Below are 27,763 nucleotides of genomic sequence, written 5' to 3'. Positions count from 1 at the left end.
GTTTCTAAGGACTACAGTGTAATGATTCACAGCCATGAGGAACTGAAGATGGCTGCTGGATGTGACAAGACACACAGTCTGAAAAACCACACCCATGATGTCAAAAAACTTTACTTAACAAGAACAAGGCGTGCGGCATGCAAATTCTGGCCAGCAGATGGCAGCAGTACAACAATGCATAGAAACAACAAGTGAAAGAAAGATGATAATGCAATGTACAAATAACTGAGGAGAACAGCACACGCCCCGTCTGAAATTTCCTTTGGAGATTTCACTATGACGAATGTCCAAGAAATATGATACAACCTGCAACAAAGAACATGTTAAAATGCAATAAACATAACAGTCGGGTTCCCTGACTAGTAGTGGAGTAGATCATGAAGTTCAAGTACAGTCCTTTTCATCCTTCAGGAACGTTCTCGATGGGTAATATTAAAATGAGTTTGTTAATTGGTCTTGCAAACGTTTTAAGCTCGCCCTTCCTGAAGATCTTCAACTCCACCTTTCGGACCTTGCCATCCTTGCTAGGAAAAACCTTTGTAATTAGTCCCATAGGCCAGGCAATCCTTTCGGTTTGTTGCTCCTTCATCAATACGAGATCTAGTTCTTTCAAGTTTGGTTTTGATGTTGCCATTTTCTCCTTCCTTGAAGAATTTTGAGATACTCTTTTCGCCACCTGTTCCAGAGGTAATCTGCAAGGTGTTGTACACGTTTCCAGTGTTTTTGGTAGATATTCCCATGAGTAAATTCCCCACTAGGCATTATCATATCATCCGTTTTTTGGGTAAGTAGGATAGCCGGAGACAGTATGGCTGGTGTTTCAGGATCCACAGACACTGGCACAAGGGGTCTTGAATTTATAATAGCTGAAACTTCAGCAAGAAGAGTGACAAGAGTCTCGTGTGCAAGTCTTGAAGAATTAACATCCATCAACATAGAATTTAAGATGTTGCGTGAGATCCCGATCATTCTCTCCCAGGATCCCCCCATATGGGAACTATGAGGAGGATTAAAAATCCAGGTGCAACCTTTCTCCGCCAACTGGTCTTGAATAGGCTTAGTGTCGATATTCAGTTCTCTACAGGCTCCAATGAAGTTACTTCCTTGGTCTGACCTCAACTGTTTCACTGGTCTGATTACGAAAAACCGTCTTAAGGCATTAATGAGGCTGGATGTGTCCATAGATTCTATCACCTCTATGTGAACGGCTTGCACACTCATGCAAGTAAATAGCACAGCCCAACGTTTACTGTTTGCATGACTGCCACGGGTGCTACGTGCGGACACCATCCATGGTCCAAAGACGTCCAGGCCAGTGTAGGTGAAGGGCGGTTCTGTACATAGTCTATCCGCAGGCAAGTCGGCCATTTGTTGGTGTAGCTGTTTTCCTCTCGCTTTACGACAGTGCACGCAGTCATGCAGTAGATGGGCTACACGTTTCTTCATACCTATAATCCAAAGACCTGCAGACCTTAACTTGCCCTCAGTGATTTGTCTGCCCTGGTGTTCAGCCCTTTTGTGGTAGTGTCGGATCAGTAACGTGGTAATTAGTGTTGAGCGAACACGGACTGTATTATCCGTGTTCGTACCGAATAATTGGATTTTTGTTACCCGAACACGGACACGGACACTTTACTGTATGTTCGGGTAAAAAATCCGTGTTCGGTCGTTTTATTTCCGGGTTTTGCATGTTTTGGCGCTCTTTTCATGGCGGGCTTTCAACAGCCAATCAACAATCGTTTAACTGGTGTGCCTTAAGCTATCCCAGCCATGCCTGCAAATGTATGAGTAGCTGTGATTGGCCGTCTGAAGCATGTGACCAAGTCTTTATAAGTTCGAGGCAGCCGCAGCGGCGTCATTCTGCTGCTTAGCTCAGGGACAGAGCACACATACGTGCTGGCTGCTGATTAGGGAAAGACAGGCAGGGAAAACAAATTGGTGTCCGGATAGAATTTAGGGTCAGGTCGGAGTGTTTAGGCAGGGCGAGTTGTAGGCATTTTAGGGATAGAGTCTGCTGAATTATAGGGTCAGTGTGTTCTACAAACTACAATCGATATTGCTGTGTGGGGTGGGGTCTGCACTTAATCCTGATCTACGATCTCTTCTCAATCCTGTTAGGGAGAGGCTGCTGCTGAATTATAGGGTCAGTGTGTTCTACAAACTACAATCGATATTGCTGTGTGGGGTGGGGTCTGCACTTAGTCCCGATCTGCGATCTCTTCTCAATCCTGTTAGGGAGAGGCTGCTGCTGAATTTTAGAGAAAGTGTGTTCTACAAACCACAATCGATATTGCTGTGTGGTGTGGGATAGGAGATAGGCAGGTGTCAGTGATCCACATCCATTTTTCTGTGTGTGGGCTGCAGTGAACACAATCTTTTTGGGGTGCAGTGAACACAATCCTTTTGGGGTGCAGTGAACAAAATCTTTGCGGGGTACAGTGAACACAATCTTTGTGGGGTGCAGTGAACAAAATCTTTGGGGGGTACAGTGAACACAATCTTTGTGGGGTACAGTGAACACAATCTTTGTGGGGTGCAGTGAAGACAATCCTTTTGGGGTGCAGTGAACACAATCTTTGTGGGGTACAGTGAACAAAATATTTGTGAGGTACAGTGAACACAATCTTTGTGGGGTACAGTGAACACAATCTTTGTGGGGTGCAGTGAACAAAATCTTTGGGGGTACAGTGAACACAATCTTTGTGGGGTGCAGTGAAGACAATCCTTTTGGGGTGCAGTGAACACAATCTTTGTGGGGTGCAGTGAACAAAATCTTTGTGGGGTACAGTGAACACAATATTTGTGGGGTACAGTGAACACAATCTTTGTGGGTTGCAGTGAACAAAATCTTTGGGGGGTACAGTGAACACAATCTTTGTGGGGTACAGTGAACACAATCTTTGTGGGGTGCAGTGAAGACAATCCTTTTGGGGTGCAGTGAACACAATCTTTGTGGGGTACAGTGAACACAATCTTTGTGGGGTGCAGTGAACAAAATCTTTGTGGGGTACAGTGAACACAATCTTTGTGGGGTACAGTGAACACAATCTTTGTGGGGTGCAGTGAAGACAATCCTTTTGGGGTGCAGTGAACACAATCTTTGTGGGGTACAGTGAACACAATCTTTGTGGGGTGCAGTGAACAAAATCTTTGTGGGGTACAGTGAACACAATCTTTGTGGGGTGCAGTGAAGACAATCCTTTTGGGGTGCAGTGAACACAATCTTTGTGGGGTACAGTGAACACAATCTTTGTGGGGTGCAGTGAAGACAATCCTTGTGGGGTGCAGTGAAGACAATCCTTTTGGGGTGCAGTGAACACAATCTTTGTGGGGTACAGTGAACAAAATATTTGTGGGGTACAGTGAACACAATCTTTGTGGGGTACAGTGAACACAATCTTTGTGGGGTGCAGTGAACAAAATCTTTGTGGGGTACAGTGAACACAATCTTTGTGGGGTGCAGTGAAGACAATCCTTTTGGGGTGCAGTGAACACAATCTTTGTGGGGTGCAGTGAACAAAATCTTTGTGGGGTACAGTGAACACAATCTTTGTGGGGTACAGTGAACACAATCTTTGTGGGTTGCAGTGAACAAAATCTTTGGGGGGTACAGTGAACACAATCTTTGTGGGGTACAGTGAACACAATCTTTGTGGGGTGCAGTGAAGAGAATCCTTTTGGGGTGCAGTGAACACAATCTTTGTGGGGTACAGTGAACATAATCTTTGTGGGGTGCAGTGAACAAAATCTTTGTGGGGTACAGTGAACACAATCTTTGTGGGGTGCAGTGAAGACAATCCTTTTGGGGTACAGTGAACACAATCTTTGTGGGGTACAGTGAACACAATCTTTGTGGGGTGCAGTGAAGACAACCCTTTTGGGGTGCAGTGAACACAATCTTTGTGGGGTACAGTGAACACAATCTTTGTGGGGTGCAGTGAAGACAATCCTTGTGGGGTGCAGTGAAGACAATCCTTGTGGGGTGCAGTGAACAAAATCTTTGGGGGGTACAGTGAACACAATCTTTGTGGGGTACAGTGAACACAATCTTTGTGGGGTGCAGTGAAGACAATCCTTTTGGGGTGCAGTGAACACAATCTTTGTGGGGTACAGTGAACACAATCTTTGTGGGGTGCAGTGAAGACAATCCTTGTGGGGTGCAGTGAAGACAATCCTTGTGGGGTGCAGTGAACAAAATCTTTGGGGGGTACAGTGAACACAATCTTTGTGGGGTACAGTGAACACAATCTTTGTGGGGTGCAGTGAAGACAATCCTTGTGGGGTGCAGTGAAGACAATCCTTGTGGGGTGCAGTGAACAAAATCTTTGGGGGGTACAGTGAACACAATCTTTGTGGGGTACAGTGAACACAATCTTTGTGGGGTGCAGTGAAGACAATCCTTTTGGGGTGCAGTGAACACAATCTTTGTGGGGTACAGTGAACACAATCTTTGTGGGGTGCAGTGAAGACAATCCTTTTGGGGTGCAGTGAACACAATCTTTGTGGGGTGCAGTGAACAAAATCTTTGTGGGGTACAGTGAACAAAATCTTTGTGGGGTACAGTGAACACAATCTTTGTGGGGTGCAGTGAAGACAATCCTTGTGGGGTGCAGTGAAGACAATCCTTGTGGGGTGCAGTGAACAAAATCTTTGTGGGGTACAGTGAACACAATCTTTGTGGGGTGCAGTGAACAAAATCTTTGGGGGGTACAGTGAACACAATCTTTGTGGATTACGTGAACACAATCTTTGTGGGTGCAGTGAAGACAATCCTTTTGGGGTGCAGTGAACACAATCTTTGTGGGGTACAGTGAACACAATCTCATACTTCTGAAGATTTGAGGGTGCTGCCTGTTTCATCCTCCTCCTCCTCATCCATCCTTTTAGGGGTACAAACAATAGTAATTGGGGCCTAGTGTGCTTCTGTACGTGTGAGATACATACACCTTTTTTTTATCATATTTCCTATTCCGCTATTCAATAAAAACCTTTGGGGATCAATTAAATTGCGGGATAGTCTGTGTTGGTACGTGTGAGATCCACCTTTCCAAGTTTTTGGGGTTCATCTCATACTTCTGAAGCTTTGAGGGTGCTGCCTGTTCCATACTCCTCCTCCTCCTCATCCATCCTTTTAGGTGTACAAACAATAGTAATTGGGGCCTAGTGTGCTTCTGTGCGTGTGAGATACATACACTTTTTTTGATCATATTTCCTATTCCGCTATTCAATAAAAACCTTTGGGGATCAATTAAATTGCGGGATAGTCTGTGTCTGTACGTGTGAGATCCACCTTTCCAAGTTTTTGGGGTTCATCTCATACTTCTGAAGCTTTGAGGGTGCTGCCTGTTCCATACTCCTCCTCCTCCTCATCCATCCTTTTAGGTGTACAAACAATAGTAATTGGGGCCTAGTGTGCTTCTGTACGTGTGAGATACATACACTTTTTTTGATCATATTTCCTATTCCGCTATTCAATAAAAACCTTTGGGGATCAATTAAATTGCGGGATAGTCTGTGTCGGTACGTGTGAGATCCACCTTTCCAAGTTTTTGGGGTTCATCTCATACTTCTGAAGCTTTGAGGGTGCTGCCTGTTCCATACTCCTCCTCCTCCTCATCCATCCTTTTAGGTGTACAAACAATAGTAATTGGGGCCTAGTGTGCTTCTGTACGTGTGAGATACATACACTTTTTTTGATCATATTTCCTATTCCGCTATTCAATAAAAACCTTTGGGGATCAATTAAATTGCGGGATAGTCTGTGTCGGTACGTGTGAGATCCACCTTTCCAAGTTTTTGGGGTTCATCTCATACTTCTGAAGTTTTGAGGGTGCTGCCTGTTCCATACTCCTCCTCCTCATCCATCCTTTTAGGTGTACAAACAATAGTAATTGGGGCCTAGTGTGCTTCTGTATGTGTGAGATACATACACTTTTTTTGATCATATTTCCTATTCCGCTATTCAATAAAAACCTTTGGGGATCAAATAAATTGCGGGATAGTCTGTGTCGGTACGTGTGAGATCCACCTTTCCAAGTTTTTGGGGTTCATCTCATACTTCTGAAGCTTTGAGGGTGCTGCCTGTTCCATACTCCTCCTCCTCCTCATCCATCCTTTTAGGTGTACAAACAATAGTAATTGGGGCCTAGTGTGCTTCTGTACGTGTGAGATACATACACTTTTTTTGATCATATTTCCTATTCCGCTATTCAATAAAAACCTTTGGGGATCAATTAAATTGCGGGATAGTCTGTGTCGGTACGTGTGAGATCCACCTTTCCAAGTTTTTGGGGTTCATCTCATACTTCTGAAGCTTTGAGGGTGCTGCCTGTTCCATACTCCTCCTCCTCCTCATCCATCCTTTTAGGTGTACAAACAATAGTAATTGGGGCCTAGTGTGCTTCTGTACGTGTGAGATACATACACTTTTTTTGATCATATTTCCTATGGGATGGTAGACAGGACTTAAATTCTATTACTTTAACTTATTCTAAAAGAAATGATGACACTCCACACCAATTTGGATTTTAAAGGCCGCGGCCGTTTAATGCTTGTTTAAATACTTTAAAACATCCATATACATAAAATTAACCCGATCACTACGATCCTGGTTAAACCAATATATATAATAACATATAAAATTAACCCGATCACTAAGATCCAGGTTAAACCAATACAATAATAACATCCAAGAATTATCCACAACCTTAATTTCTTGGAATAAATAGTTATATCACTAATATCGTCCCCCTTTGCACCACGCAAAGGTGACCCTACAAGCATAACTGGCCGCGACAAACAAAAGGGGAGGGGGGGAGGGGAACAGAACGCTGCTGTCTTGACACGAAGCTAGTCTTGAGGTGAGTGAAAACATCTCCAACTGAGCCCCCTTAAGTATCCCACAGGCAGGCTCTGGAGGCGGGAAAAACAGGAAGAAACTGGTTAACAGCCTAAACTCCCTAGCTACAGTGAATTCCCACTCTGATTGGGGCTTATTCTAACCAAACGTAGCCTTGTTTATCTAACCTGCCCTAGCAACAGCTATGCCCACCAAAACCCCTAAGATGGCTTCCTTAACGTTAAGCTAGCCTGTCACCATCCCATCTAGAAAAAGGGGTTATTCAAACCCCTTTTTCTTTACATGGGATGGTAGACAGGACTTAAATTCTATTACTTTAACTTATTCTAAAAGAAATGATGACACTCCACACCAATTTGGATTTTAAAGGCCGCGGCCGTTTAATGCTTGTTTAAATACTTTAAAACATCCATATACATAAAATTAACCCGATCACTACGATCCTGGTTAAACCAATATATATAATAACATATAAAATTAACCCGATCACTAAGATCCAGGTTAAACCAATACAATAATAACATCCAAGAATTATCCAACAGACAGGAGGCTCCAGCCCTCCTGTCACCACCCCACTACGCGGCCTTTCTAACACAGGTGCCTAGATTGGCATTAAAATATTGAGCCCACGATCAAACATGTGAGTGTCATCGTACCTATAAAAACTGGCAATTCCATCCTCCAGATCGCAAGGTCTGAATGATAGAATGCCAGCACTACCCAACATTTTAGCTAATGCCAATGAAATTCGCCTCCGAACTTTTTCAAGTGGCATTATGCAGGTGCTTTAACCAGACTAAATGGTGGAAGATCCCCAAGAAAACAAACTTAAACACCACCATACTAAACGGTGGAAGATCCCCAAGAAAACAAACTTAAACCCCGGATAGGCGGACCTGAAATAACTAAAGTCCGCCCGAATGTAAATATGAGAGAAAGGTTACTAAACTTACCGATGTTGTTCCCCCCCTGATGAACTAACATAACATTGGGGGGGGGGGGGACCTGCGACAGTCTACAAATCCCGGGTAAGAATTCTGCCCTGCTCGCTAAACCACTGTACTTAATACGAGATCAAGGGTTCTGAACTTGCCAATGTTTTTACCCCCCAGATGAGCTAACATAACATTGAGGGGAGTACCATTTCATAGAAAATAAAACCATCCGAAGACTGGACAAATTAAGAAATTGGAAACATCAACAATTCTGGAAATCAATGTGTAAAGATTTAACTGTAGCTTGACGGTAATACCCCTTCAGAGGAACCATAAGAATGTCCTGAGGGTAAATGACTTGTAACAACATACAAAACTTTAAATGAATGCAGACCAGCACACTCCCGCTTACTGTAACCATTGAACCTTGAAATCTTGAGAATGTAGACCAACATTTCCAGTAGAAATCTTCCTTTTAGCTCTCGACCGGGCCCAATGCCCGAATGAATGGCCAACGAGCCAAATTGAAAACCTGTGTCCTAAAATATCAATAAAGAGAATTAGCGCAAATGTAATAAAATGTAAGCACTCTACTTTCATCTACAGATTTTTATAAAAGCCTAACATCAATGTACAACCTGGCAGCTGCATTAGCTTCGTTGATCCCAACTGAATGTACCGGGGAACTGAATCAAAAATTTTTTTTTTTTTTTTTTATAACAGGGCATATCATAGAATCATTTAAACTAATGTAGATGTAGCTACTTACCCACACCCAATTGGTCGGTGTCAAATCATTCAATAGTCAACTGATTGAGCCAAAGAAGCAAAACATCCGATAGCAATAAATCCAAACCTTATTCTTCCAAACAGGCAAAAGCTCCAAAATCCCCAAGGCAGCAAAAAATTGTTAGCGGAAAAAAGGCCGTCTTAAACAGAGTCGACTTATAGAATGAATAACAGACAGCCACCAAGGCCGTACACAGCATATCCAAAAAATTTTGTTGGTGCAACGGGTTGTTTAAAATCCCGACGCCAATAAATCCCACGGTAGCTCGTTAAATCCTGCCGGACGTTAAATGGCCAAAAGAAACACTAGCTATTGTCTCATCGATGTAAGACCAAGAGTATTGTTTCAAAGTAAAATTTAAAATGGCCAGACCACAAGTGCATAAAAAACGTTCCTGCGGCTCGCAAAATAAGACAGTCAAATTGACCATACCAATCAATAGTCAGCCATATCAGCCGGGGCTAAGAAATTGAGATACGGTGCTGCAAACGAGACTCAAACTAAGTTCCGCATATGGGCAGAGTACCGAAACTAGCCTGATCAGCATTGGGAAACCACTGAAAGATATTTCCAGTCCGTGTACTAGACAAGGGGTCCGACGCGGCAAAAGTAGCCTCACTCCAGATAACCAAAACAGACATCTGGATACAAGATACTTGAAAATTCGATCACATGGGCGATTCGGAGGGTGAACAATTAATGCGAAAATAAAATACCCTATTAATCTTCCGAACCATAATGCGTCAATTCGGAAAGCAATTCCCTAAAGTCCTAGGGCAACCACTAAGGGAAAAATTCTAGGAGGACATTGATGTCAGCGCAACCCAATTGCACCCATCCGTTCCAAGATTCAGCGTACCAATAGGTGTGCCAGATATATCGAAACCACAAAGCAAATTCCTGAACAAGGATAAATTCCTCCTGCCAAATAGCCCTGCCTTAAATAAAGCAGAAACCGAAACCTTACCAACAGAGATAACCTGACATAAGCTGTGAAAGAGTCAAAACCAGAAATGACAGAATACGATTTACTAGAGAATAATATACCGAAGGGATGGACCTAAGAACGATTGTACTTCTGCAAACAATACCTAGCGCCTATGGATCATCAGCAGCCTGAGGTGGTCCGAACTAGAAAGCATAAAATTGTTGATCCACCTGAAAGGAAGAAAACATTCAAAATAAACATGAAAGAAGCATCCCATATTGGGGGGCTGCTAGAAGTCCAATGCACTATCCATTGTTTTTTTTTTTTTTTTTTTTTTGCCACAGAGCCGCTCTAATCATAAAATGGAGCATTGGATAAACGCTAAATCCTTGTTTATACATCAATGAAATTTCCCAAAGGGGGGTAACAAATGGTAAAACAAGCCCATATGTATATGGTTCTCTATCTGTCGGAGGAGCAAAAGGACCGGCAACAAATGTTCCCGACGGGAGATACCTCCACGATTTAATCAACAGCTATGTTTTCCTAAACAGATGTTAGCCAAAATATTTACCACATAATACAATAGTGAGCACACATGGTGTTATCATTGTCGCCTAAAAGTATGCCTCCCCGTCGGGGAAACGAAACCTGGTCTCCCGCAGGACAGGCGGGGATACTTACCATAATATCTGTAAGCCTAGATCACTACACAAAATTGCTGAATATAGAAAACAAACTATAGTACTTAAGTGTTGCAATAACAAAATCTCTTTTTTTTTTTTAAATATAGTATGGTGTCCCCCACTTGGGCTAGAAACCATAACCTGCTCACTGAGAACCCGCTGCTCTAACCTCTAAGATATAGGCTTAGTTACTCTTTTTTTTTTTTTTGCAGCAGTCTACTTCCGAAGCCTGTCCGCAAATCGCTCCACAATCCGTTAGTTTGATAGCTTATTGATTTAATATAACAGCAAAATCTATAAGTGTTTTAAAGTACTAAGCTCACAATGTTTCAAACATAAAACGTTCCATATTCAACAAACCTAAATAAAGGAATTAATTAATTTAAAATTCCTCCCCCTTTTTTTTTATAAAACTATATTAAATCATGCGAAAATGTGTCTAATGCCCAAGGGCCACTAGATGGCGCCCAGGCGTCAATAGGAGAAATGTAAAAAACTGCTGCACAGGCAGCATAAACAATCACAAGAGACCTAAATGCATTCAGAGAATCTTGCAACAGCTTTAGAAATTACCACAGGGGAGGACAAAGCTGAAAACTCACCGCTCCAGCTATTCCTAGCTGCCGCAATTCCTCTGTGGGGAGACCCGCTGGCAGGAGCTAAAGGAAGGAAGCCCTGCAATGACATGAAGGGGTTAGCCACCTCACCTGTCCCGTGGTGGGAGGGATGCTCCGGCAACTTCAGGGCATGGAACTGGAGGAGGACATCTTGCTGCTCTGTTTCTTCTGCTACTCCGTGATGATAGCGGGGTCCGCCTGGATATAGACCGGGCCCATGTGGTGTGGGGAAATAATGGTGGGGCGCGTGTCTCTCATCTTTCTTCCGCCGCACCGACAGATAGAAGAATGCCCCGGGCGCCGCTCCCGCGCGCTTCCGCCGACGACCGCGAATCCCCGTCCGGCTCCAGTGTTGAATGACGCTTTTCCTCTTCAGACGGCCTCCACAGCCAGAAGGTTTCACCGTACTACGCCTGCGCATAGCAGACAAACGATCGTCTCCGTACGAATCCGGTGCCGACGGTGCCCTCCGACCTCTACCGCTGACGACATCCGCTTTTCCGCTGACGACATCCGCTCTTCCGCTGACGACATCCGCTCCTAGACTTGATCAGACCGCCAGCTCCATCTCAAGGGGAGAAACGAAAAATGGCTCCCGGTGGCACAGCTTGACCGAAGAGGGCGGCATGTCCAGAAACTTCTTTATCCACTCTTCCGCTCCCTCTACACCGGCCCGTTCGATAATATGGCTCAGAAGACTCCCGGACAGCTCCCGAACTGGAACAGAACGCTGCTGTCTTGACACGAAGCTAGTCTTGAGGTGAGTGAAAACATCTCCAACTGAGCCTTCTTAAGTATCCCACAGGCAGGCTCTGGAGGCGGGAAAAACAGGAAGAAACTGGTTAACAGCCTAAACTCCCTAGCTACAGTGAATTCCCACTCTGATTGGGGCTTATTCTAACCAAACGTAGCCTTGTTTATCTAACCTGCCCTAGCAACAGCTATGCCCACCAAAACCCCTAAGATGGCTTCCTTAACGTTAAGCTAGCCTGTCACCATCCCATCTAGAAAAAGGGGTTATTCAAACCCCTTTTTCTTTACATTCTGCTATTCAATAAAAACCTTTGGGGATCAATTAAATTGCGGAATAGTCTGTGTCGGTACGTGTGAGATCCACCTTTCCAAGTTTTTGGGGTTCATCTCATACTTCTGAAGCTTTGAGGGTGCTGCCTGTTCCATACTCCTCCTCCTCCTCATCCATCCTTTTAGGTGTACAAACAATAGTAATTGGGGCCTAGTGTGCTTCTGTACGTGTGAGATACATACACTTTTTTTGATCATATTTCCTATTCCGCTATTCAATAAAAACCTTTGGGGATCAATTAAATTGTGGAATAGTCTGTGTCGGTACGTGTGAGATCCAACTTTCCAAGTTTTTGAGGTTCATCTCATACTTCTGAAGATTTGAGGGTGCTGCCTGTTCCATACTCCTCTTCCTCATCCTCCCTTTAGGGTAGGAAAAAATTTAATCGGGCCTAGTCTGTGTTTGTACGTGTGAGATACACAGTTTTTTATCCTATTCCGCTATTCAATACACACCCTTTTGGTGTAAAAAACATTAAATTGCGGCATAGTTTGCATATTTGACTGTGAGATACACCCGTGCGATACTGTTGTTCTTTTGTTCTGCTATTCAATAAAGACCTTTCTAGGGCAAGATCTTAAATTTCAGAAATATGAGGAGAGCGTCAAATAGGGGCCGTGGCCTGGGTCGTGGTGCTGCTGCTAGAGCTCCTGTTGCAAGGAGAGGACGTGGTCGATCTGTGCCAGCTACACGCACAAGTGAAACACCTTCCTCAAGTGTGAGTAGGCGACAGAACCTGCATCAGTATTTGGTAGGGCATCATACGCCTCTAGAAGTGATGAGGCCAGAACACGTAGAGGCGATAGAAGATTGGTTTGCTGCTGACCGTGCCTCCAGTTCCTTCACATTGTCTCCCACCCAGTCTACTGCAGAAAGGTCAGAGTTGGCACCTGCAGCCAATGTCCAACCGTCTTTCACCTCACCCCCTTGCAAATCAGGCAAGCAGTCTGAGCCCCAAGCCATACAGCAGTCTCTTATTCTTTTTGAGGACTCTGTCAGCAGGGTTTCCCAGGGCCATCCACCTAGCCCTGCCCCAGAAGTGGAAGAGATTGAGTGCAGCGATGCCCAACCACTTATTTCTCAAGATGAGTACATGGAAGGACCATCACAGCACGTCTCCGATGATGACGAAACGCAGGTGCCAACTGCTGCGGCGTTCAGCATTGTGGAGACCGACAGGGAGGGCAGGGGTGAAGACTGGGTGGAAGATGATGTGGAGGACGATGAGGTCCTCGACCCCACATGGAATGAAGGTCATGCAGGTGACCTGAGTAGTTTGGAGGAAGAGGCGGTGGTCGCACAGAGCCACCAGCACAGCAGAAGAGGGAGCAGGGTGCAGAAGCGGAGCGGCCGTGCCCTAGACACTACGCCTGCTACTGCCCAACGCAGCAAGGGAACGAGCGCACCAAAGTCAGCTCAAAAGAGTTCTCTAACGTGGAAGTTCTTTAGAAAATGTGCTGATGACAGGACACGAGTGGTTTGCACCCTGTGCAATCAGAGCCTGAAGCGAGGCATAAACCTTCTCAACCTGAGCACAACCTGCATGATCAGGCATCTAAGTGCAAAGCACGAGCTGCAGTGGAGTACACACCTTCAAAACCAAGAAACGTCTCTGGCTCATCCTGCTTCCTCTTCTGCTGCAGTCTCGGCCGCTCCAGCCACCTCTGTAGTCATACCGGCACCTGCCACCCCGCAAACAGACGATCTGTCAGCAACACCACCACCTGGGTCACCAACAACCATCTCCACAATGTCCCGTGGAAGTGTTCAGCTTTCCATCTCCCAAACACTTGAGAGGAAGAGGAAGTACCCCCCTACCCACCCGCGATCCCTGGCCCTGAATGCCAGCATTTCACAATTATTGGCCTTTGAAATGCTGTCATTCCGTCTGGTGGAGACGCCCAGTTTTAAAAAGCTTATGTCGGTGGCTGTCCCACAGTACGTCGTGCCCAGCCGCCACTACTTTTCCAGGCAAGCCATCCCTTCCCTGCACAACCAAGTGGGGGAAAAAATCAGGTGTGCACTGCGCAACGCCATCTGTGCCAAGGTCCACCTAACTACCGATACGTGGACCAGTAAGCACGGTCAGGGGCGTTATATCTCCCTAATGGCACACTGGGTAAATGCAGTGGCGGATGGGCCTGAGGCGGATAGCAATTTGGCGCATGTCCTTCCACCACCGAGGGCGCTTCAGTTTGCCTCCTGTTCCTAACTCATCCTACTCCGCTACCTCATCCTCTACCGCCTCCTCATCCGGACAGCGTAATACCTTCACCACCAACTTCAGCACGGCCAGGGCTAAACGACAGCAGGCAGTTTTACAACTTGCCTGTTTGGGGGACAAACCACACACCGCGCAGGAGTTGTGGAGGAGCATGGAATAGCAGACAAATGAGTGGTTGCTGCCAGCGAGCCTCAAGCCCGGCCTGGTGGTGTGCGATAACGGGCAAAATCTCATAGCAGCTCTGGGCCTAGCCGGTTTGACGCACATCCCTTGCCTGGCGCATGTGCTGAATTTGGTGGTGCAGAGGTTCCTTAAAAACTACCCTGATATGTCAGAGCTGCTGCAGAAAGTGCGGGCCGTCTGTGCGCACTTTCGGCGTTCTCACCCTGCTGCTGCTCGCCTGGCAGCGCTGCAGCGTAACTTCGGCCTTCCCGCTCACCGCCTCATATGTGACGTGCCCACAAGGTGGAACTCCACCTTGCACATGCTGCAAAGACTGTGCGAGCAGCAGCAGGCCATAGTGGAGTTTCAGCTGCAGCACGCACGCGTGAGTCGCTCTGCGGAACAGCACCACTTCACCACCAATAACTGGGCCTCCATGCGAGACCTGTGTGCCTTGTTGCGCTGTTTTGAGTACTCCACCAACATGGCCAGTGCCGATGACGCCGTTCTCAGCTTAACTATCCTACTTCTATGCCTCCTTGAAAAAACAATTCGGGCGATGATGGAAGATGATGTGGCACAGGATGAGGAGGAGGAGGAGGAGGATGAAGAGGTAACATTTCAAAGGCTTTCAGGGCAGTCATTCGCAAGGGGCTCCGAGGGTGGGTTCCTGCACACACAAATGCCAGGGACACAATTGTCCAGCAGGGGCACAGTTCTGGAGGATGAGGAGGAGGAGGAGCTGGAGGAGGAGCTGGAGGAGGAGATGGAACCATGTTCACAGCAGGGTGGCACCCAGGCCAGCTCATGGCCATCATTGGTGCGTGGCTGGGGGGATACAGAGGACACGGACGATACACCTCCCACAGAGGACAGCCTTTCGTCGCCTCTGAGCAGCCTGGCACACATGAGCGATTACATGCTGCAGTGTCTCCACAACGACCGCCGAGTTGCCCACATTCTAACTTGTGCTGATTACTGGGTGGCCACGCTGCTGGATCCCCGTTACAAGGACAACGTACCGTCCTTAATTCACTCACTGGAGCGCGATCGCAAGATGCGCGAGTACAAGCGCACGCTGGTAGATGCGATGCTGCTGGCATTCCCATCTGACAGCGGGGCCACAGTGGAAGCACAAGGCAGAGGAGGAGGAGGAGGTCGCCAACGCAACCAGGGCACCGCCAGCACCTCAGAAGGCAGGGTTAGCATGGCCGAAATGTGGAAAAGCTTTGTCAGCACGCCACAACAAACAGCAGCACCAGCAGCTCAGATGGAACGTCTTAGCAGGAGGCAGCATTTTACCAACATGGTGGAGCAGTATGTGTGCACACGCCTACATGTAGTGAATGAGGGGTCTGCCTCCTTCAACTTCTGGGTCTCCAAATTGGGCACATGGCCTGAGCTTGCCCTTTACGCCTTGGAGGTGCTGGCGTGCCCTGCAGCCAGTGTATTATCTGAACGGGTATTTAGCACGGCTGGGGGCGTTATAACAGACAGGCGCAGCCGCCTGTCCAGAGACAATGTGGACAAGCTCACGTTCATTAAAATGAACCAGGCATGGATCCCACGGGACTTTTCCGTACCTTGTGCAGAATAGCAATGGATACCGACCTTACCCACCCATTGTTCCATTTTTGCTCTTTCTCACTCTTTTGGGGTGTACCCTCATTTAAAATTTGTGAAAAGAAGCAGTGTTGGCTACCTCGTCCTCCTCCTCAGGGCCAGATTAACGTAGGGGCTATTGGAGCTGCAGCTCCAGGCCCCTACCTTTTATATAGGCCCCGGGTTGGCCATATTCACTGTGACCACTCTTCTGTCACTTGTAAACACAGAAGTCTGGCTTCTATGCTCGCTTCCCCAGGCAGCACCCTCAGAACCTCCCCACACAGCGCGAAGGCCTGACAAGGAGGGACAGTTGCCGATGCATGGATGTGTTTATGGGCTTCAGAGACAGCATCCCATGTTGAATTAGGCATGCATGGCTGCACCCTTTCTCCTCTGGGTGCATGCCAAGGCACGGCCCTTAAGGCCCTTCAAAATCCTCAGCACCAAGACCATGATGCTCTTAATCCGGCCCTGGTCCTCCTCCACCGCCGCTTCCACCTACACCGCCAATAGGTGTGCGCAGCCTATTGCATTAGGGTGTGCACCCCAAAGTTGAAATACACATGCATGTGTTTGCCTACATGTACATGGCCCCGATACATTACTCTCCCTGCTGGCAAAGAGAAATAGAGCAGAGCAGGTCCGAGGGAGATCTTTCCCATCTCCTCACTGGCAAACAGAGCGATAATGCTATGTGCCCTAGGTGATTAGGGTGTGCCCAGGTACACCCGGCACACCCTGTGCGCACGCCTATGACACCGCCACATCCACCACCACCTCAACCTCCCTCCTACTCCATATGGGCCTCGTCCTTCAGAGATGAAGAACATTGTTTTATTTTTCTGTTTTTTTTTGTTGTTTTAAGTTATTTCCCTATCCACATTTGTTTGCAGAGCACTTGCCATGCTCTTAACTACGTTTTGCTGCCATTTGCAGCACTCTAGCCCTTTCCATTGGTGTTTTAGAGCCATTTTAGTGCCTTAAAGTTCGGGTCCCCATTGACTTCAATGGGGTTCGGTGTCCGGGAAAAGTTCGGTAAAAGTCCGGGACACGGACCCGGACTTTTTTTTAAAGTTCGGCTGAACCCGTCGAACACGGACATCTAGGTGTCCGCTCAACCCTAGTGGTAATATGATGTTTGCTGGGAATAATGACAGGATTTTGTTCCGCAACTCCTAGGTGGGCTTGATTCAAACGACCACCAACTCTGAGCAGGCAAAAACTGTCCATAATTGGATTTAAGTTAGCAAGAGGACTTTTTATAGGAATCTGCTGTCTACTGTTCAAGCACTTCCATTCTACGGTAAATTCTCCCTGCTGGACATGACGTATTATGAGAGACTCGCTATGAGAAATGTCCTCAGCAGAGAAGGGTTTATGGCAGACATGCCAACCATGACAATCTTTATCTATCTGATTATTGTGATAACATCTAGCGATGTGCACTAACCTTGCAATGGTTCTGAAGAGTCTCATCCAACTGGAGAAATGTTCGAAGCAATGACAGTCAAGGCTGGAGGTCTGTCTTGTTTCAGTGACTAATGCACAAACTTCAGCGTGGATTTCTGGATCATTATCCGGATGCTGAAAACTTCCTGTACACATTCTTCTGCCCGTCCTAGCAGAAACTCTGGACCTGTAAGCCAAGTAGGGTTAGTAAAAGAACCTTTAGACATAGGCCTGGTGGCATGATCTGCTGGATTGGTACGGAATATTTTATCCATAAAGGCAACAATGTGTTCTCTCGTCTCAAGCTTACTGTTCATGGTACGCTGAAGAGAGTTAAATCTGGATAGCGCTTGCTCCCGATTGTCCGTGGTACCCTGGTGGTTCAGAAGGGTAATGGAGAAACCCAGTGATCGGTTTCATCTTTGGAGAACTCACTGTCCATTATTTTGATGAACTCTCTGTCCTCTACTGATAGGGCTACTTTATCGTCATCCTTGGTTGTGTGAAAGACTGATCTCCCCAAATTGTCAGCAAAGAGGGGAGAAATGATGTTAGGTGGTTGTATGAGGTCTGGAGACTTCTCCTTCACTTCATAGTGATGAGGACACGGCTTAATGGAAGTTGTGCGACCATCTCCACGCACGTACATTTTGAAGGAGTCAATTCTTGGTTGATCCAAGCATACATTTCCTATGACTACCCATCCCAAGTCCAGCCTCTGGGCATATGGCGCGTAGTCAGGACCATTACATTGTTGACGCACCTTGTGCACCCTTAGATTGTCTCTGCCAAGCAGGAGTAGAATCTCAGGATTGTTGTCCATAGGTGGGATAACGTTTGCTAGGTGCCTTAGGTGCGGTTGGTGAAATGCAGCTTCTGGGGTAGGAATCTCATTCCTATGGTTGGGTATTTGATCGCATTCAATCATCGTTGGTAGGGGTATTTCTGTATTCCCACTGATGGGAGAAGCGATGAATCCTTGCGCCCTCCTGCCACTAGTCTCTATGCGGCCTGAGCAGGTATTTAAAATGTAGGGTTCTGATGGTCCCTTTATCCCAAAGGCTTAGAAGAATTTAGGTCCTGCAAGGGACCGGTTGCTTTGGTCGTCAATGATGGCATAAATTTTTACTGCCTTTTCTGGTAGTCCTTCTGGATAGACCTTGATTAGGCATATGTGGGCACAACATTTTTCACTCCGACCCTCACCACATACTTCCAAACATGAGCAGGAGACAGAGGCGGCTGTGTTAGTGTGGTTCTGGGGCTCCCCGCCATGACTTGGAGCAGGACTGGTGGTGACGGCAGCTGGTGAGTCTCTGGGGAGTGGAACTGGGTGCATAGCTGAGGCATGTCTTTCAATATGACACTCCTCACACTTGATGATGGATTTACAGTCCTTAGCCATGTGCTCCAATGAAGCGCAGCATCTGAAACATATCCCAAGCTCGGTGAGGACTTTCTTGCGCTCCTGTATGGTTTTGGATCTAAACCCCCTGCATTTGTTCAGTGAGTGTGGTTTTTTATGAATGGGACATTCACGATTGAAGGACTTGTCTCCAGATGAGATATTGTACTGTTTACCCGTGGGTGCTGCAGAAGACGATAGGTTAGTCTTTCTAACACTCACGCTGCTCTTAAAGTCTCTGTGTTTATGCATGACACTTTCATACCTTGATGATGGTGTCGCTGAAGCTGTAGTGTTGAACTCCAAGAAATAATAACACAAATGTGTTGTTCTCCTCTGGAAGGGGGGGGGGGATTTTTAAGGCAATAAAAAACAAGAAGAGAAGAAAAAGCAAATTATATAAAAATTAAATATTTATTGATACAAAATTGATAAAACGACAATGTGCAAAACATGAATAACTCACATAACCTCATCCCAGTCCCATGGCCAACAGTGGAAGGGACCAAAGTCGGTCATGGGAAAAATAGGACCAAGGCAATAGACAATAAAATATTGCAAACAAGGAAATGAATGGGGATACACAACTCCCACCCTGGAGTGTGATTCCCAAGGGAGGGAAAGTAATAAATCCTACGCGTTTCGAATTTAATGAACTTTTGAGTTCGAATCTTCATCAGGGATGTATATGTATTATGATCCCCTTTCGGATTTCCTGCTTTAATGGTGCCATTACTCTCCACTCTCCTCTGAGGAAGGAGGTGGTTGAGTCTTTTGATGCAGTCCAACATTTGGAATCCAAGGATTGGAGTCAAGCTATTTGCTATTCTATGAGGGCTCTGCCGCATCCTAAACCCAGGATACAGCGATATGCTTTCTTTTGCACCGCTTTTTAGGGGTCTTTGTTACCAGTACCCCCTGACCCTACTGGGATTACAAGTCTCCTCACCATACTGAGGGAGACCGGATTTTTGGTCTTTCCTTCCTTTTTCTCTCCGCCACCAGTAGACTAAAATATTTGGATTTTGAAGATGTGGATGAACTGAGCTAAAGCAGGAAATCCGAAAGGGGATCATAATACATATACATCCCTGATGAAGATTCGAACTCAAAAGTTCATTAAATTCGAAACGCGTGGGATTTATTACTTTCCCTCCCTTGGGAATCACACCCCAGGGTGGGAGTTGTGTATCCCCATTATTTCCTTGTTTGCAATATTTTATTGTCTATTGCCTTGGTCCTATTTTTCCCATGACCGACTTTGGTCCCTTCCACTGTTGGCCATGGGACTGGGATGAGGTTATGTGAGTTATTCATGTTTTGCACATTGTCGTTTTATCAATTTTGTATCAATAAATATTACATTTTTATTTAATTTGTTTTTTCTTCTCTTCTTGTTTTTTATTGCCTTAAAAATCCCCCCCCCCCTAGAGGAGAACAACACATTTGTGTTATTATTTCTTATAGTTATATGGGATGATGGCAATTATGGGTCACGCACCATCTGGGACTACTTTATTCTGTAGTGTTGAACTCCAGGAAATCGAGGCTGGGGTCATTCCTCATCTGGGACTGTTCATCAATGAATCTGCAGAAATGAATAAATGAGGGAAAGGAGACGTCATGCACCCTTTTGTAGCTTGTGACTGATGCTGCCCATTTTTCTTGCAAACTGTATGGTAGTTTCACGACAATTGGGTTCACTCCATGGGCTGTATCCAGGTAGCACAGCCCGGTCAGACGAGGGTCTCTTTTGGCAAGCTCTAGTTCCATGAGTAGGTCACTCAAATCCTGAAGCTTATAGACATCCTTAAGATTGATCTTTGGGATGTTTTGCAGTCTCTTGAATAGGGCTTTCTCTATTGCTTCTGCACTGCCGAAGGTACGTTCGAGTCTCTGCCAAGCGGCAGCGAGACCTGCATCTGCTTGTCCCACATAGACAGTTCTGAGGCTCTTGATACGATTTGTGGAGCCTGGGCCCAGCCATTTGATTAGGAGGTCGAGCTCCTGCTCTGCTGTTACGTTGAGGTTGGCAATGGCGGCCTTGAAGGTTGCCTTCCAAGCACTGTAGCTCTCTGCACGGTCATCAAATTTTGAGAGACTTGTATTAATTAGCTCTCTGCTCACCATAAACCTGGCAAACTCAGACATATCTAATTTATCACTGCTTGTTGCCATGACAACTTGTGATGCCGCCGGGGCATGTAGGCTGCGCAGCGTGAAAGGGTGAGATGCTTCCGGGTAGAATGATGTTGCTGCAGGGTTGAGCTGTGATCTAGCCTCTGTAGATTGTGATGACTGCTGCTTGAGCTGTGGGGGTAGGCCAGGAAATGCCTGATAGCCTTGTTGCTGTAATAACTGTCCTTGAGAAGGCACATCAGGGTGAATGCCATCAGGTTGCTCGGGCGCTGTGAGTGGCACTGGCACTGTAGGTAGAGTTGGCTTGGAGGTTTCAGTGTTGTTGGCTTGGACGGTACTGCATACTGGGGGGTGGTGCAGATAACTGTTCCAGTACATAGTCCCTGGTACGATCCGATCAGCTGGATCTTTTATTTCCTGTGGTGGTGCGCAGACTGGATCAAGACCTTGGCTCAATGCTTGCTCAAGTAGTCTTACTTTAGCTAATGCAATTTCCTCTTCCATCCCTGATTCAAGAATCTTTATTCGAGCCTCTGTTTCTGCCCTCTTGGCCTCCGCCTCTGCTTCTACCCTCTTGGCATCTGCCTCTGCTTCAGCCCTCTTGGCCTCTGCCTCTGCTCTTTTAGCCTCTGCTTCTGCTCTTGCAAGAGCTTATTTTTCAGTGAAAGAACGTCTCGCTTTGGATTGCTCTGCATTTATGTGGGCCTCTAGTAATCTGTCACTTAGGGCTGAGCTTCTTGAGCATGATGACCCAGAGGAATGTTTAGATGAATTTGATCTGTGTGATCTAGTTTCTTGCAAATGGGAGATACGGAGTTCCGCATTATCTTTAGCACGCAGCACCATGGCGTCTCTTTGTCTGTCTATTGATTCCGCCTTGCTCAGTTCTGAAAGGGCTTCATCATTATTAGCATCTTTTAGAAAGGTTATATACCTTATGGACAGTCTCTTGTATCTTTCATGAGCTGTGTTCAGCCGCCTGACGGCAAGTTGTAAGCTTTTGGCATCACCAGAGGATTTAAGTCCTGACATGAGGGAGGAAACTCGTTCCCATAGCTCTTCCAGGTTATCGCATAGCTCGTCTTTTGTGGTTTGATAGTTTTCCCTGACCTTTAGTGCCTGTTTGAGGGAGCGTCTTGGTCGCACGACTTGGTCTGCTGGAAGTGTGGGTTCTGCTTCCTGTTCTTCATAGTGATTAGTATCAGGCTGCATTAGCTTAGTTTCATCACTGGGAACTGTGCGATGTCCTTTTCTGCCATTTTTATTTAAGGTGCGCTGTCTCTTTAACCGGTTGCCGACCGCCGCACGACTATATACTGCGGCGGTCAGCCCCGGCCAGGCAGAGTGACGTATCGGTACGTCACTCGCCTGTCACTGACTTGCGAGCCTATAGCGAGCGGGCGCGCGCCCGCCGAGGCGCGCGCCCGCCGCGGCTCGTTCACAGGCAAGTCAGTGCGTGTGACCGGCGGACTCGATGTCCGCCAGTCACACTGCGATCGCTCCTGTGAAGGGAGAAAGACAGAGCAGCTTGTGTAAACAAGCTGCCTGTCAGTTCTCCCTGTGTAAAAGTAAAGATCTGACCGTTCTACTATGTAGAACGGTTGATCTTTGCTTTTACACCAATAGCAATGTCCCTACACAGTAGAAAGCACGCCCCTAGGACACACTTAACCCCTCCCTGTCCAATAAAGTTAACCCCTTCCCTGCCAGTGTCATTTTTGCAGTAACAGTGCATATGTATAGCACTGATTACTGCAGTAATGTCACTGGTAACCCCAAAAGTGTCAAAAATGTCAGTCAAGGGTCCGATCTGTCCGCCGCAATGTCGCAGTACCGAAAAAAAAATCGCAGATCGCCGCCATTACGCGTTAAAAAAAAAAACACCAAAAATGACAAAAATCTTTCTCTTTGTTAGTAAACGCGATAACTTTTGCGCAAACCAATCAAAATACGCTTTTTGCGATTTTTTTTACCAAACATAGGTAGCATAAAACAAATTGGCCGAAAAATGTTAAAAAATTTTGATTTTTACTTTTTTTTTGGGGGAATTTCATATAAAAAAATGTGAAAAATATTGTTATTTTTGCAAAATTTACGCTCTTTTTTTGTTTATAGCGCGTGATCAAAAAATCGCACAGGTGATCAAATACCACCAAAAGAAAGCTCTGTTTGTGGGAAAAAAAGGACGTCAAATTCGTTTAGGTACAGCGTCGCACGACCGCGCAATTGTCCGTTAAAGTCACGCAGTAAAAAATCGCAAAAAAACCCCTGGTCCTTTAGCAGCCAAATCCTCCGGGGCTTAAGTGGTTAAGAAAATAAACTTTTGAATTGGAGGGTGAAAATTGCAGTGCGACTGTGCTGGGGCAGTCTGGCAAGGTTCCTGAGGTGTTTTGAGTCATTTGCGGGGTTTGGTTGGAGAGGGACCCCGCATGTGTTAACAATTCTTCTGCTATGCGAGCAAAGTCTTGTGGAACATGCACTGTAGCCGGGCAGATGTGAGCCTGTTGCAAGGGAGATTCCTGAGTGTGGTACTGGACTCTGAGGGAATCTGTGGCCGGGGTGTGGACATTAAGGCAGTTTTTGACTGTTCTGTCCCCACATGAAGGCGAATGAATGTATAACTGATAATAGCTGTGTGACTTCCTACCTTCGTATCCAAGCAGTGGGGCAGACCGGCCCGGCAGATGCTCAGGTTAGATGAATCCAGACTTAGGCATGAAGATGAAATCAAACGTGGGTTTATTCAATCCAGATACAGCAATAGACGGTGATACAATACTGTTCTGTAGTAGTGGTATCAATACTGTCCTGTTGGTGTCTATCCTGAGGCTAACTGCTGGTCAAAAACTGATGCCTTTTCACAAGTCCAAAAATGTGGAGTTTTCAGTCACACAGCCATGAGGAACTGAAGATGGCTGCGCGATGTGACAAGACACACAGTCTGAAAAAACTACGCCCATGATGTAAAAAAACTTTACTTAACAAGAACAAGGCATGCGGCATGCAAATTCTGGCCAGCAGATGGCAGCAGTACAACAATGCATAGAAACAACAAGTGAAAGAAAGATGATAATGCAATGTACAAATAACTGAGGAGAACAGCACAGAGAGAAAGTACAGAGATTGGAGAGAAAGAGCATTTCCTGTATCCAGTAGCAACTGTGGGATATGTCACTGGGAAAGAAGTGACATAATTTGCTGGATTGGTGAAGCCCGGTAGAGGCCCAGTCTCAAAATGCTGCACACCTGGTAGTGGTTTCCCCAATGCATGAGATTGTCTGAAGGTGTCAACAGTGTTAGTACAGAGAGCAAGGAGTTAACAGTGTCATTGCAGCTTGCTTCTAAGTTCGGGAGGCCTGCATAATGTTGACTGTCACATGATCACAGCTCCCAGCCTAAGTCCGGGCATTAGTGAATGTAGTTCTACTTGTCCCCACATGGGCAGCTAAGCCCCATCCATAGGCAGATCCCAACATTAGGTCAGGATCACTGCAAAGCGTGGACTGGCTCTGTGATGTCAGCTGAATATAGGTTACTGGAGTTTTGTGCAGATCTCATAGGTCCTATCAAAGGTACCTGAGAGATACAAAAAAGTAGACAACAAATGGGACTACACATGCACGTGGCATAACTGATATCAACGGTAAAGATGTTACACTGAACTTAGTAGGTGATCATTAACAATAGTGTCATAAATTTGTTTGTTATTTCTTATAGCAAACCTCTAGGCAAAAAATAACAAGAAAAAAATAAAAAGATAAAATACCAAAACCAGCTTTTACTGCAATTTTCATCTATAATCTAGAGATCCCCCATTCCATTTTTTTCTGCCACTAGATATCCTCAGTCTGGTGACCACCATCATTCAACCCGATTTCTCTAAGTCCTGGTTTTCCTGAACCAGCCTGTGACAGAAAAGAGAAGAGAGAAACAGCACAGAGATGAACTCCTCTCTGTCATTATGCTCCCTCCTCCTGCTTCTTGGCAGCACATTACCTACCTTCCACCCACTGTATAGTCCTTCTGGGACGACGTCATATGACATCGCTCCAGTCTCACCGCGTTTGCGCGCTCATGGGCACACTGTCCCTGGGACATGGCACAACCTGCTTCTCAGTAAAGAACCAATGATGCGGCTCTTTACCCATGTGATTAGCTGTGTCCAATCACAGCTGATCACATGTAAACAAGGAAATGTCGGTTATCAGCTCTCCTCGTATCACACTCGCAGAGTGTAACGAGAGGAGAGCCGATCAGTGGCATCTCCTCACAGTGGAGACTTGTACAGATAATCAGGGCACTGATCAACAGTGCCCTGATGATCAGTGCAGCCCCAACAGTGCCCAGCAGTAATTCCAGTCAATGCCCACCAGTGCTGCTAATCTGTGCCCATCAGAGATGCCAATTTGTGCCCATAAGTGCTGCCTTTCAGTGCCCATAAGTGTCTGCTCATTGGTGCCGCCCAGCAGTGCCCATCAGCACCCATCAGAGTAGCCAATCCATGCCAAAGCTGAATTTGGGTACAGCGTTGCTTGACCGCGCAATTGTCTTTCAAAGTGTGACAGCATTGAAAGCTGAAAATTGGCCTGGGCAGAAAGGGGGTAAAAGTGCCCAGTATTGAAGTGGTCAAAAGTGGAACTTTAGTCAGGAAATGAAGTCCTGCTAGATGACTTCAGGCTGGCCTCGTTTGCAGGTATAGCTATGTAAAACATTAAAAATAAGTGTCTATACTGTTTAAAATCCAGTAATACACTGTTTCACCCTGCTCTGCACATGCTCAGTTGCTCTCCATTTTTAGGCATTTTTAGGTTGTGGACAGCCTTAAAGCAGAACCCCCCCCCCATCCTTTACAGCCAAGGAAGCTGTTTCTGTTTGATCTGCAACTGCCATGGTGCTGCACATGTGATCAGTTATGACACCAGCCATTTAATGGTTTGACAGTTTGGTTGAGGACACAAGCAAATGAGACAGTTAGCAATCCCAGGATTCCAGAAATGTAACTGTTTTTTGAAACTGTTAAATAGATAGGTTTAGTTCCACTTTATGGTTACTGCTGTTCAAGGGCTCTGGGCTTCAGCAAAATGGCAGTTTAGGATAAGAAGAAACAGGAGCAATACTGGAGGCAATTTGCTGCACGCACTAATTTTGGTAGCATACTTATTAATGTGGAATGTATGTTCCTTGCTGCAGAACATAATATTTTTTTTTTAAGATTCACTTTAACTTATTTGCTTCTTGTATTGCCAACTCCTCTAAATTTTTGGCCCTGTTGTTAGGTGCTTACACTGCTTGCATATACAAATACATTGAATATGTATTAATGATGACTGTTCAGCTTTAACAAGTTTTCAGTAGATACTGGGAGCCCTACAAAGAAGAGTTTAATTATTTACCTTTCCAGTGGCCCATGTAAGAAAAAGCTGGCACTTCTCTGCTTCCCAACGACTGCAAGCATTTGACTGTCAGATGAGTGCTCTGGTTCCTTACTCCGGCTAATACATAACTACAAGATGTACAAGACAGCAGGAGCAAGTGGGGAGAATTGGCAAGTGGGGAGAGCAAGCATTCAACTCATCTGATGGTTGAATGCTCACAAAAGCTGGGGAGCGAAGAAGTGGGAGATTTACAGTTCCTTACATGGACCGCCAGAAAGGTAAGTAAAGTATTGTTTATTTTACAGGTGGGCTTTTTTCTTTGTAAAAGTGACTGTTAGGACCCTGCTTTTACACTGGGTAACATTGCTGTGGCATTTCTTTCTAGAAAAGGGGTCAACCCTTCAATAATCACAGAGATCTTCTAACATGAAGAAAAATGTCTGTGAGCAGCAAGTACTTCTAATGTTCATGGAGCATTTTCGGAGACAAAACATGAGGAAATGTGATTGTATTGAAGAGATGTACTGAGTGTTTTTTGCTTAGACATACACTTTAAAACTTGCCCATTTGACCACTGAACTCTGACCAAATGGGAGTTGATTACACTTTTTGGGACCTTTAGGAGCCGTGGATCAATGTTATCTAATCTCTATGTCAGTAGTGTAGTCATTACTGAACAGTTAGCTCTAGATTGTGTCATAGGCTTTGTTCATTTTTAACATTTGTATTTTCATTTCGTAACAGATAAACATGTCATTTGATCATTTTGATTACAAAGGAGTCAGATTTGCCAACACGGTTCACTCAGAAAAGAGTCTTAGTTATGTGGAAAATGAATTTAAAGTCTTGGATGATGATATTTTCAATGTCACCTACCCCAAATCAGGTAAATGAAAGCAAACTTACTAGTTACAAATCTACAGGAACTGTTCTGTTTCAAGTACTTTAGCTGTTGACTTCGGCCCATGCTGCTAGTGTGATCACTTACCGAATAAGCCCCCTCTGCAATGGTCATGCGTACTGGGCTCACAAATAGCTGTGTGTGTAGCAGTAATTTTGTTACGTTCAGCCATTTCATGTTTTTTGTAATTTGCTTCTCTGTTTTAAAACCAGAGGTCCAGCAGCTCTGATTCCGTTTCCCCTCCTTCCTTCATTTCATACAATACACAATGCCAGGACCTTATCAATCCATTGATCGGACGCACACAAACCCTTTCCCATTAACTAATCCATATTTCCATCTGCAAACTCTAATAAAACTGTCACCCTTTCTCAAGCTTGAACAATATACAGAACTAACAGATACTGGTCATAAATAGCTCAATTGGTGGGGATGGCCAATACACATCTGTGCTAGACTGGTTAGCAGTTATAACTCTGAAACTTCATCACACAGCCAGAATATAAACATATTTACCCCTCAGTTAATTTATAGTGTTTTGAGTCCAAACACCGCTTCCCTAGGAGTACTGGGAGTAGAACCAGCCCAATTAATCTCTTAGGTG

General features: G+C 45.6%; 2 protein-coding genes across 2 annotated transcripts in view; one reads left to right on the top strand and one right to left on the bottom strand.

Annotated features, from left to right (window-relative positions):
- The window catches only part of LOC309567728 (sulfotransferase 2B1-like), a 97,730-nt gene that overhangs the window by 38,558 nt on the left and 31,409 nt on the right, over positions 1 to 27,763 (top strand). The window contains exon 2 of the mRNA XM_082273176.1: positions 27,003 to 27,144. Coding sequence (XP_082129302.1) covers positions 27,009 to 27,144 — 136 coding nt within the window. The 5' untranslated portion in view covers positions 27,003 to 27,008. The remainder of the gene's footprint in view (positions 1 to 27,002; positions 27,145 to 27,763) is intronic.
- On the bottom strand, positions 20,260 to 21,387 carry LOC309568903 (uncharacterized protein; the record flags this gene model as incomplete). The annotated part of the gene is made up of 1 exon (XM_082274679.1): positions 20,260 to 21,387. The coding sequence occupies one exon, from the start codon at positions 21,385 to 21,387 to the stop codon at positions 20,260 to 20,262; it is 1,128 nt and encodes a 375-aa protein (XP_082130805.1).

The sequence above is a fragment of the Pelophylax lessonae genome (assembly GCF_965119305.1).
Source record: "Pelophylax lessonae genome assembly, chromosome: 12".
Classification (NCBI taxonomy): domain Eukaryota; kingdom Metazoa; phylum Chordata; class Amphibia; order Anura; family Ranidae; genus Pelophylax; species Pelophylax lessonae.
This window is presented reverse-complemented; position numbering and strand designations above follow the sequence as displayed.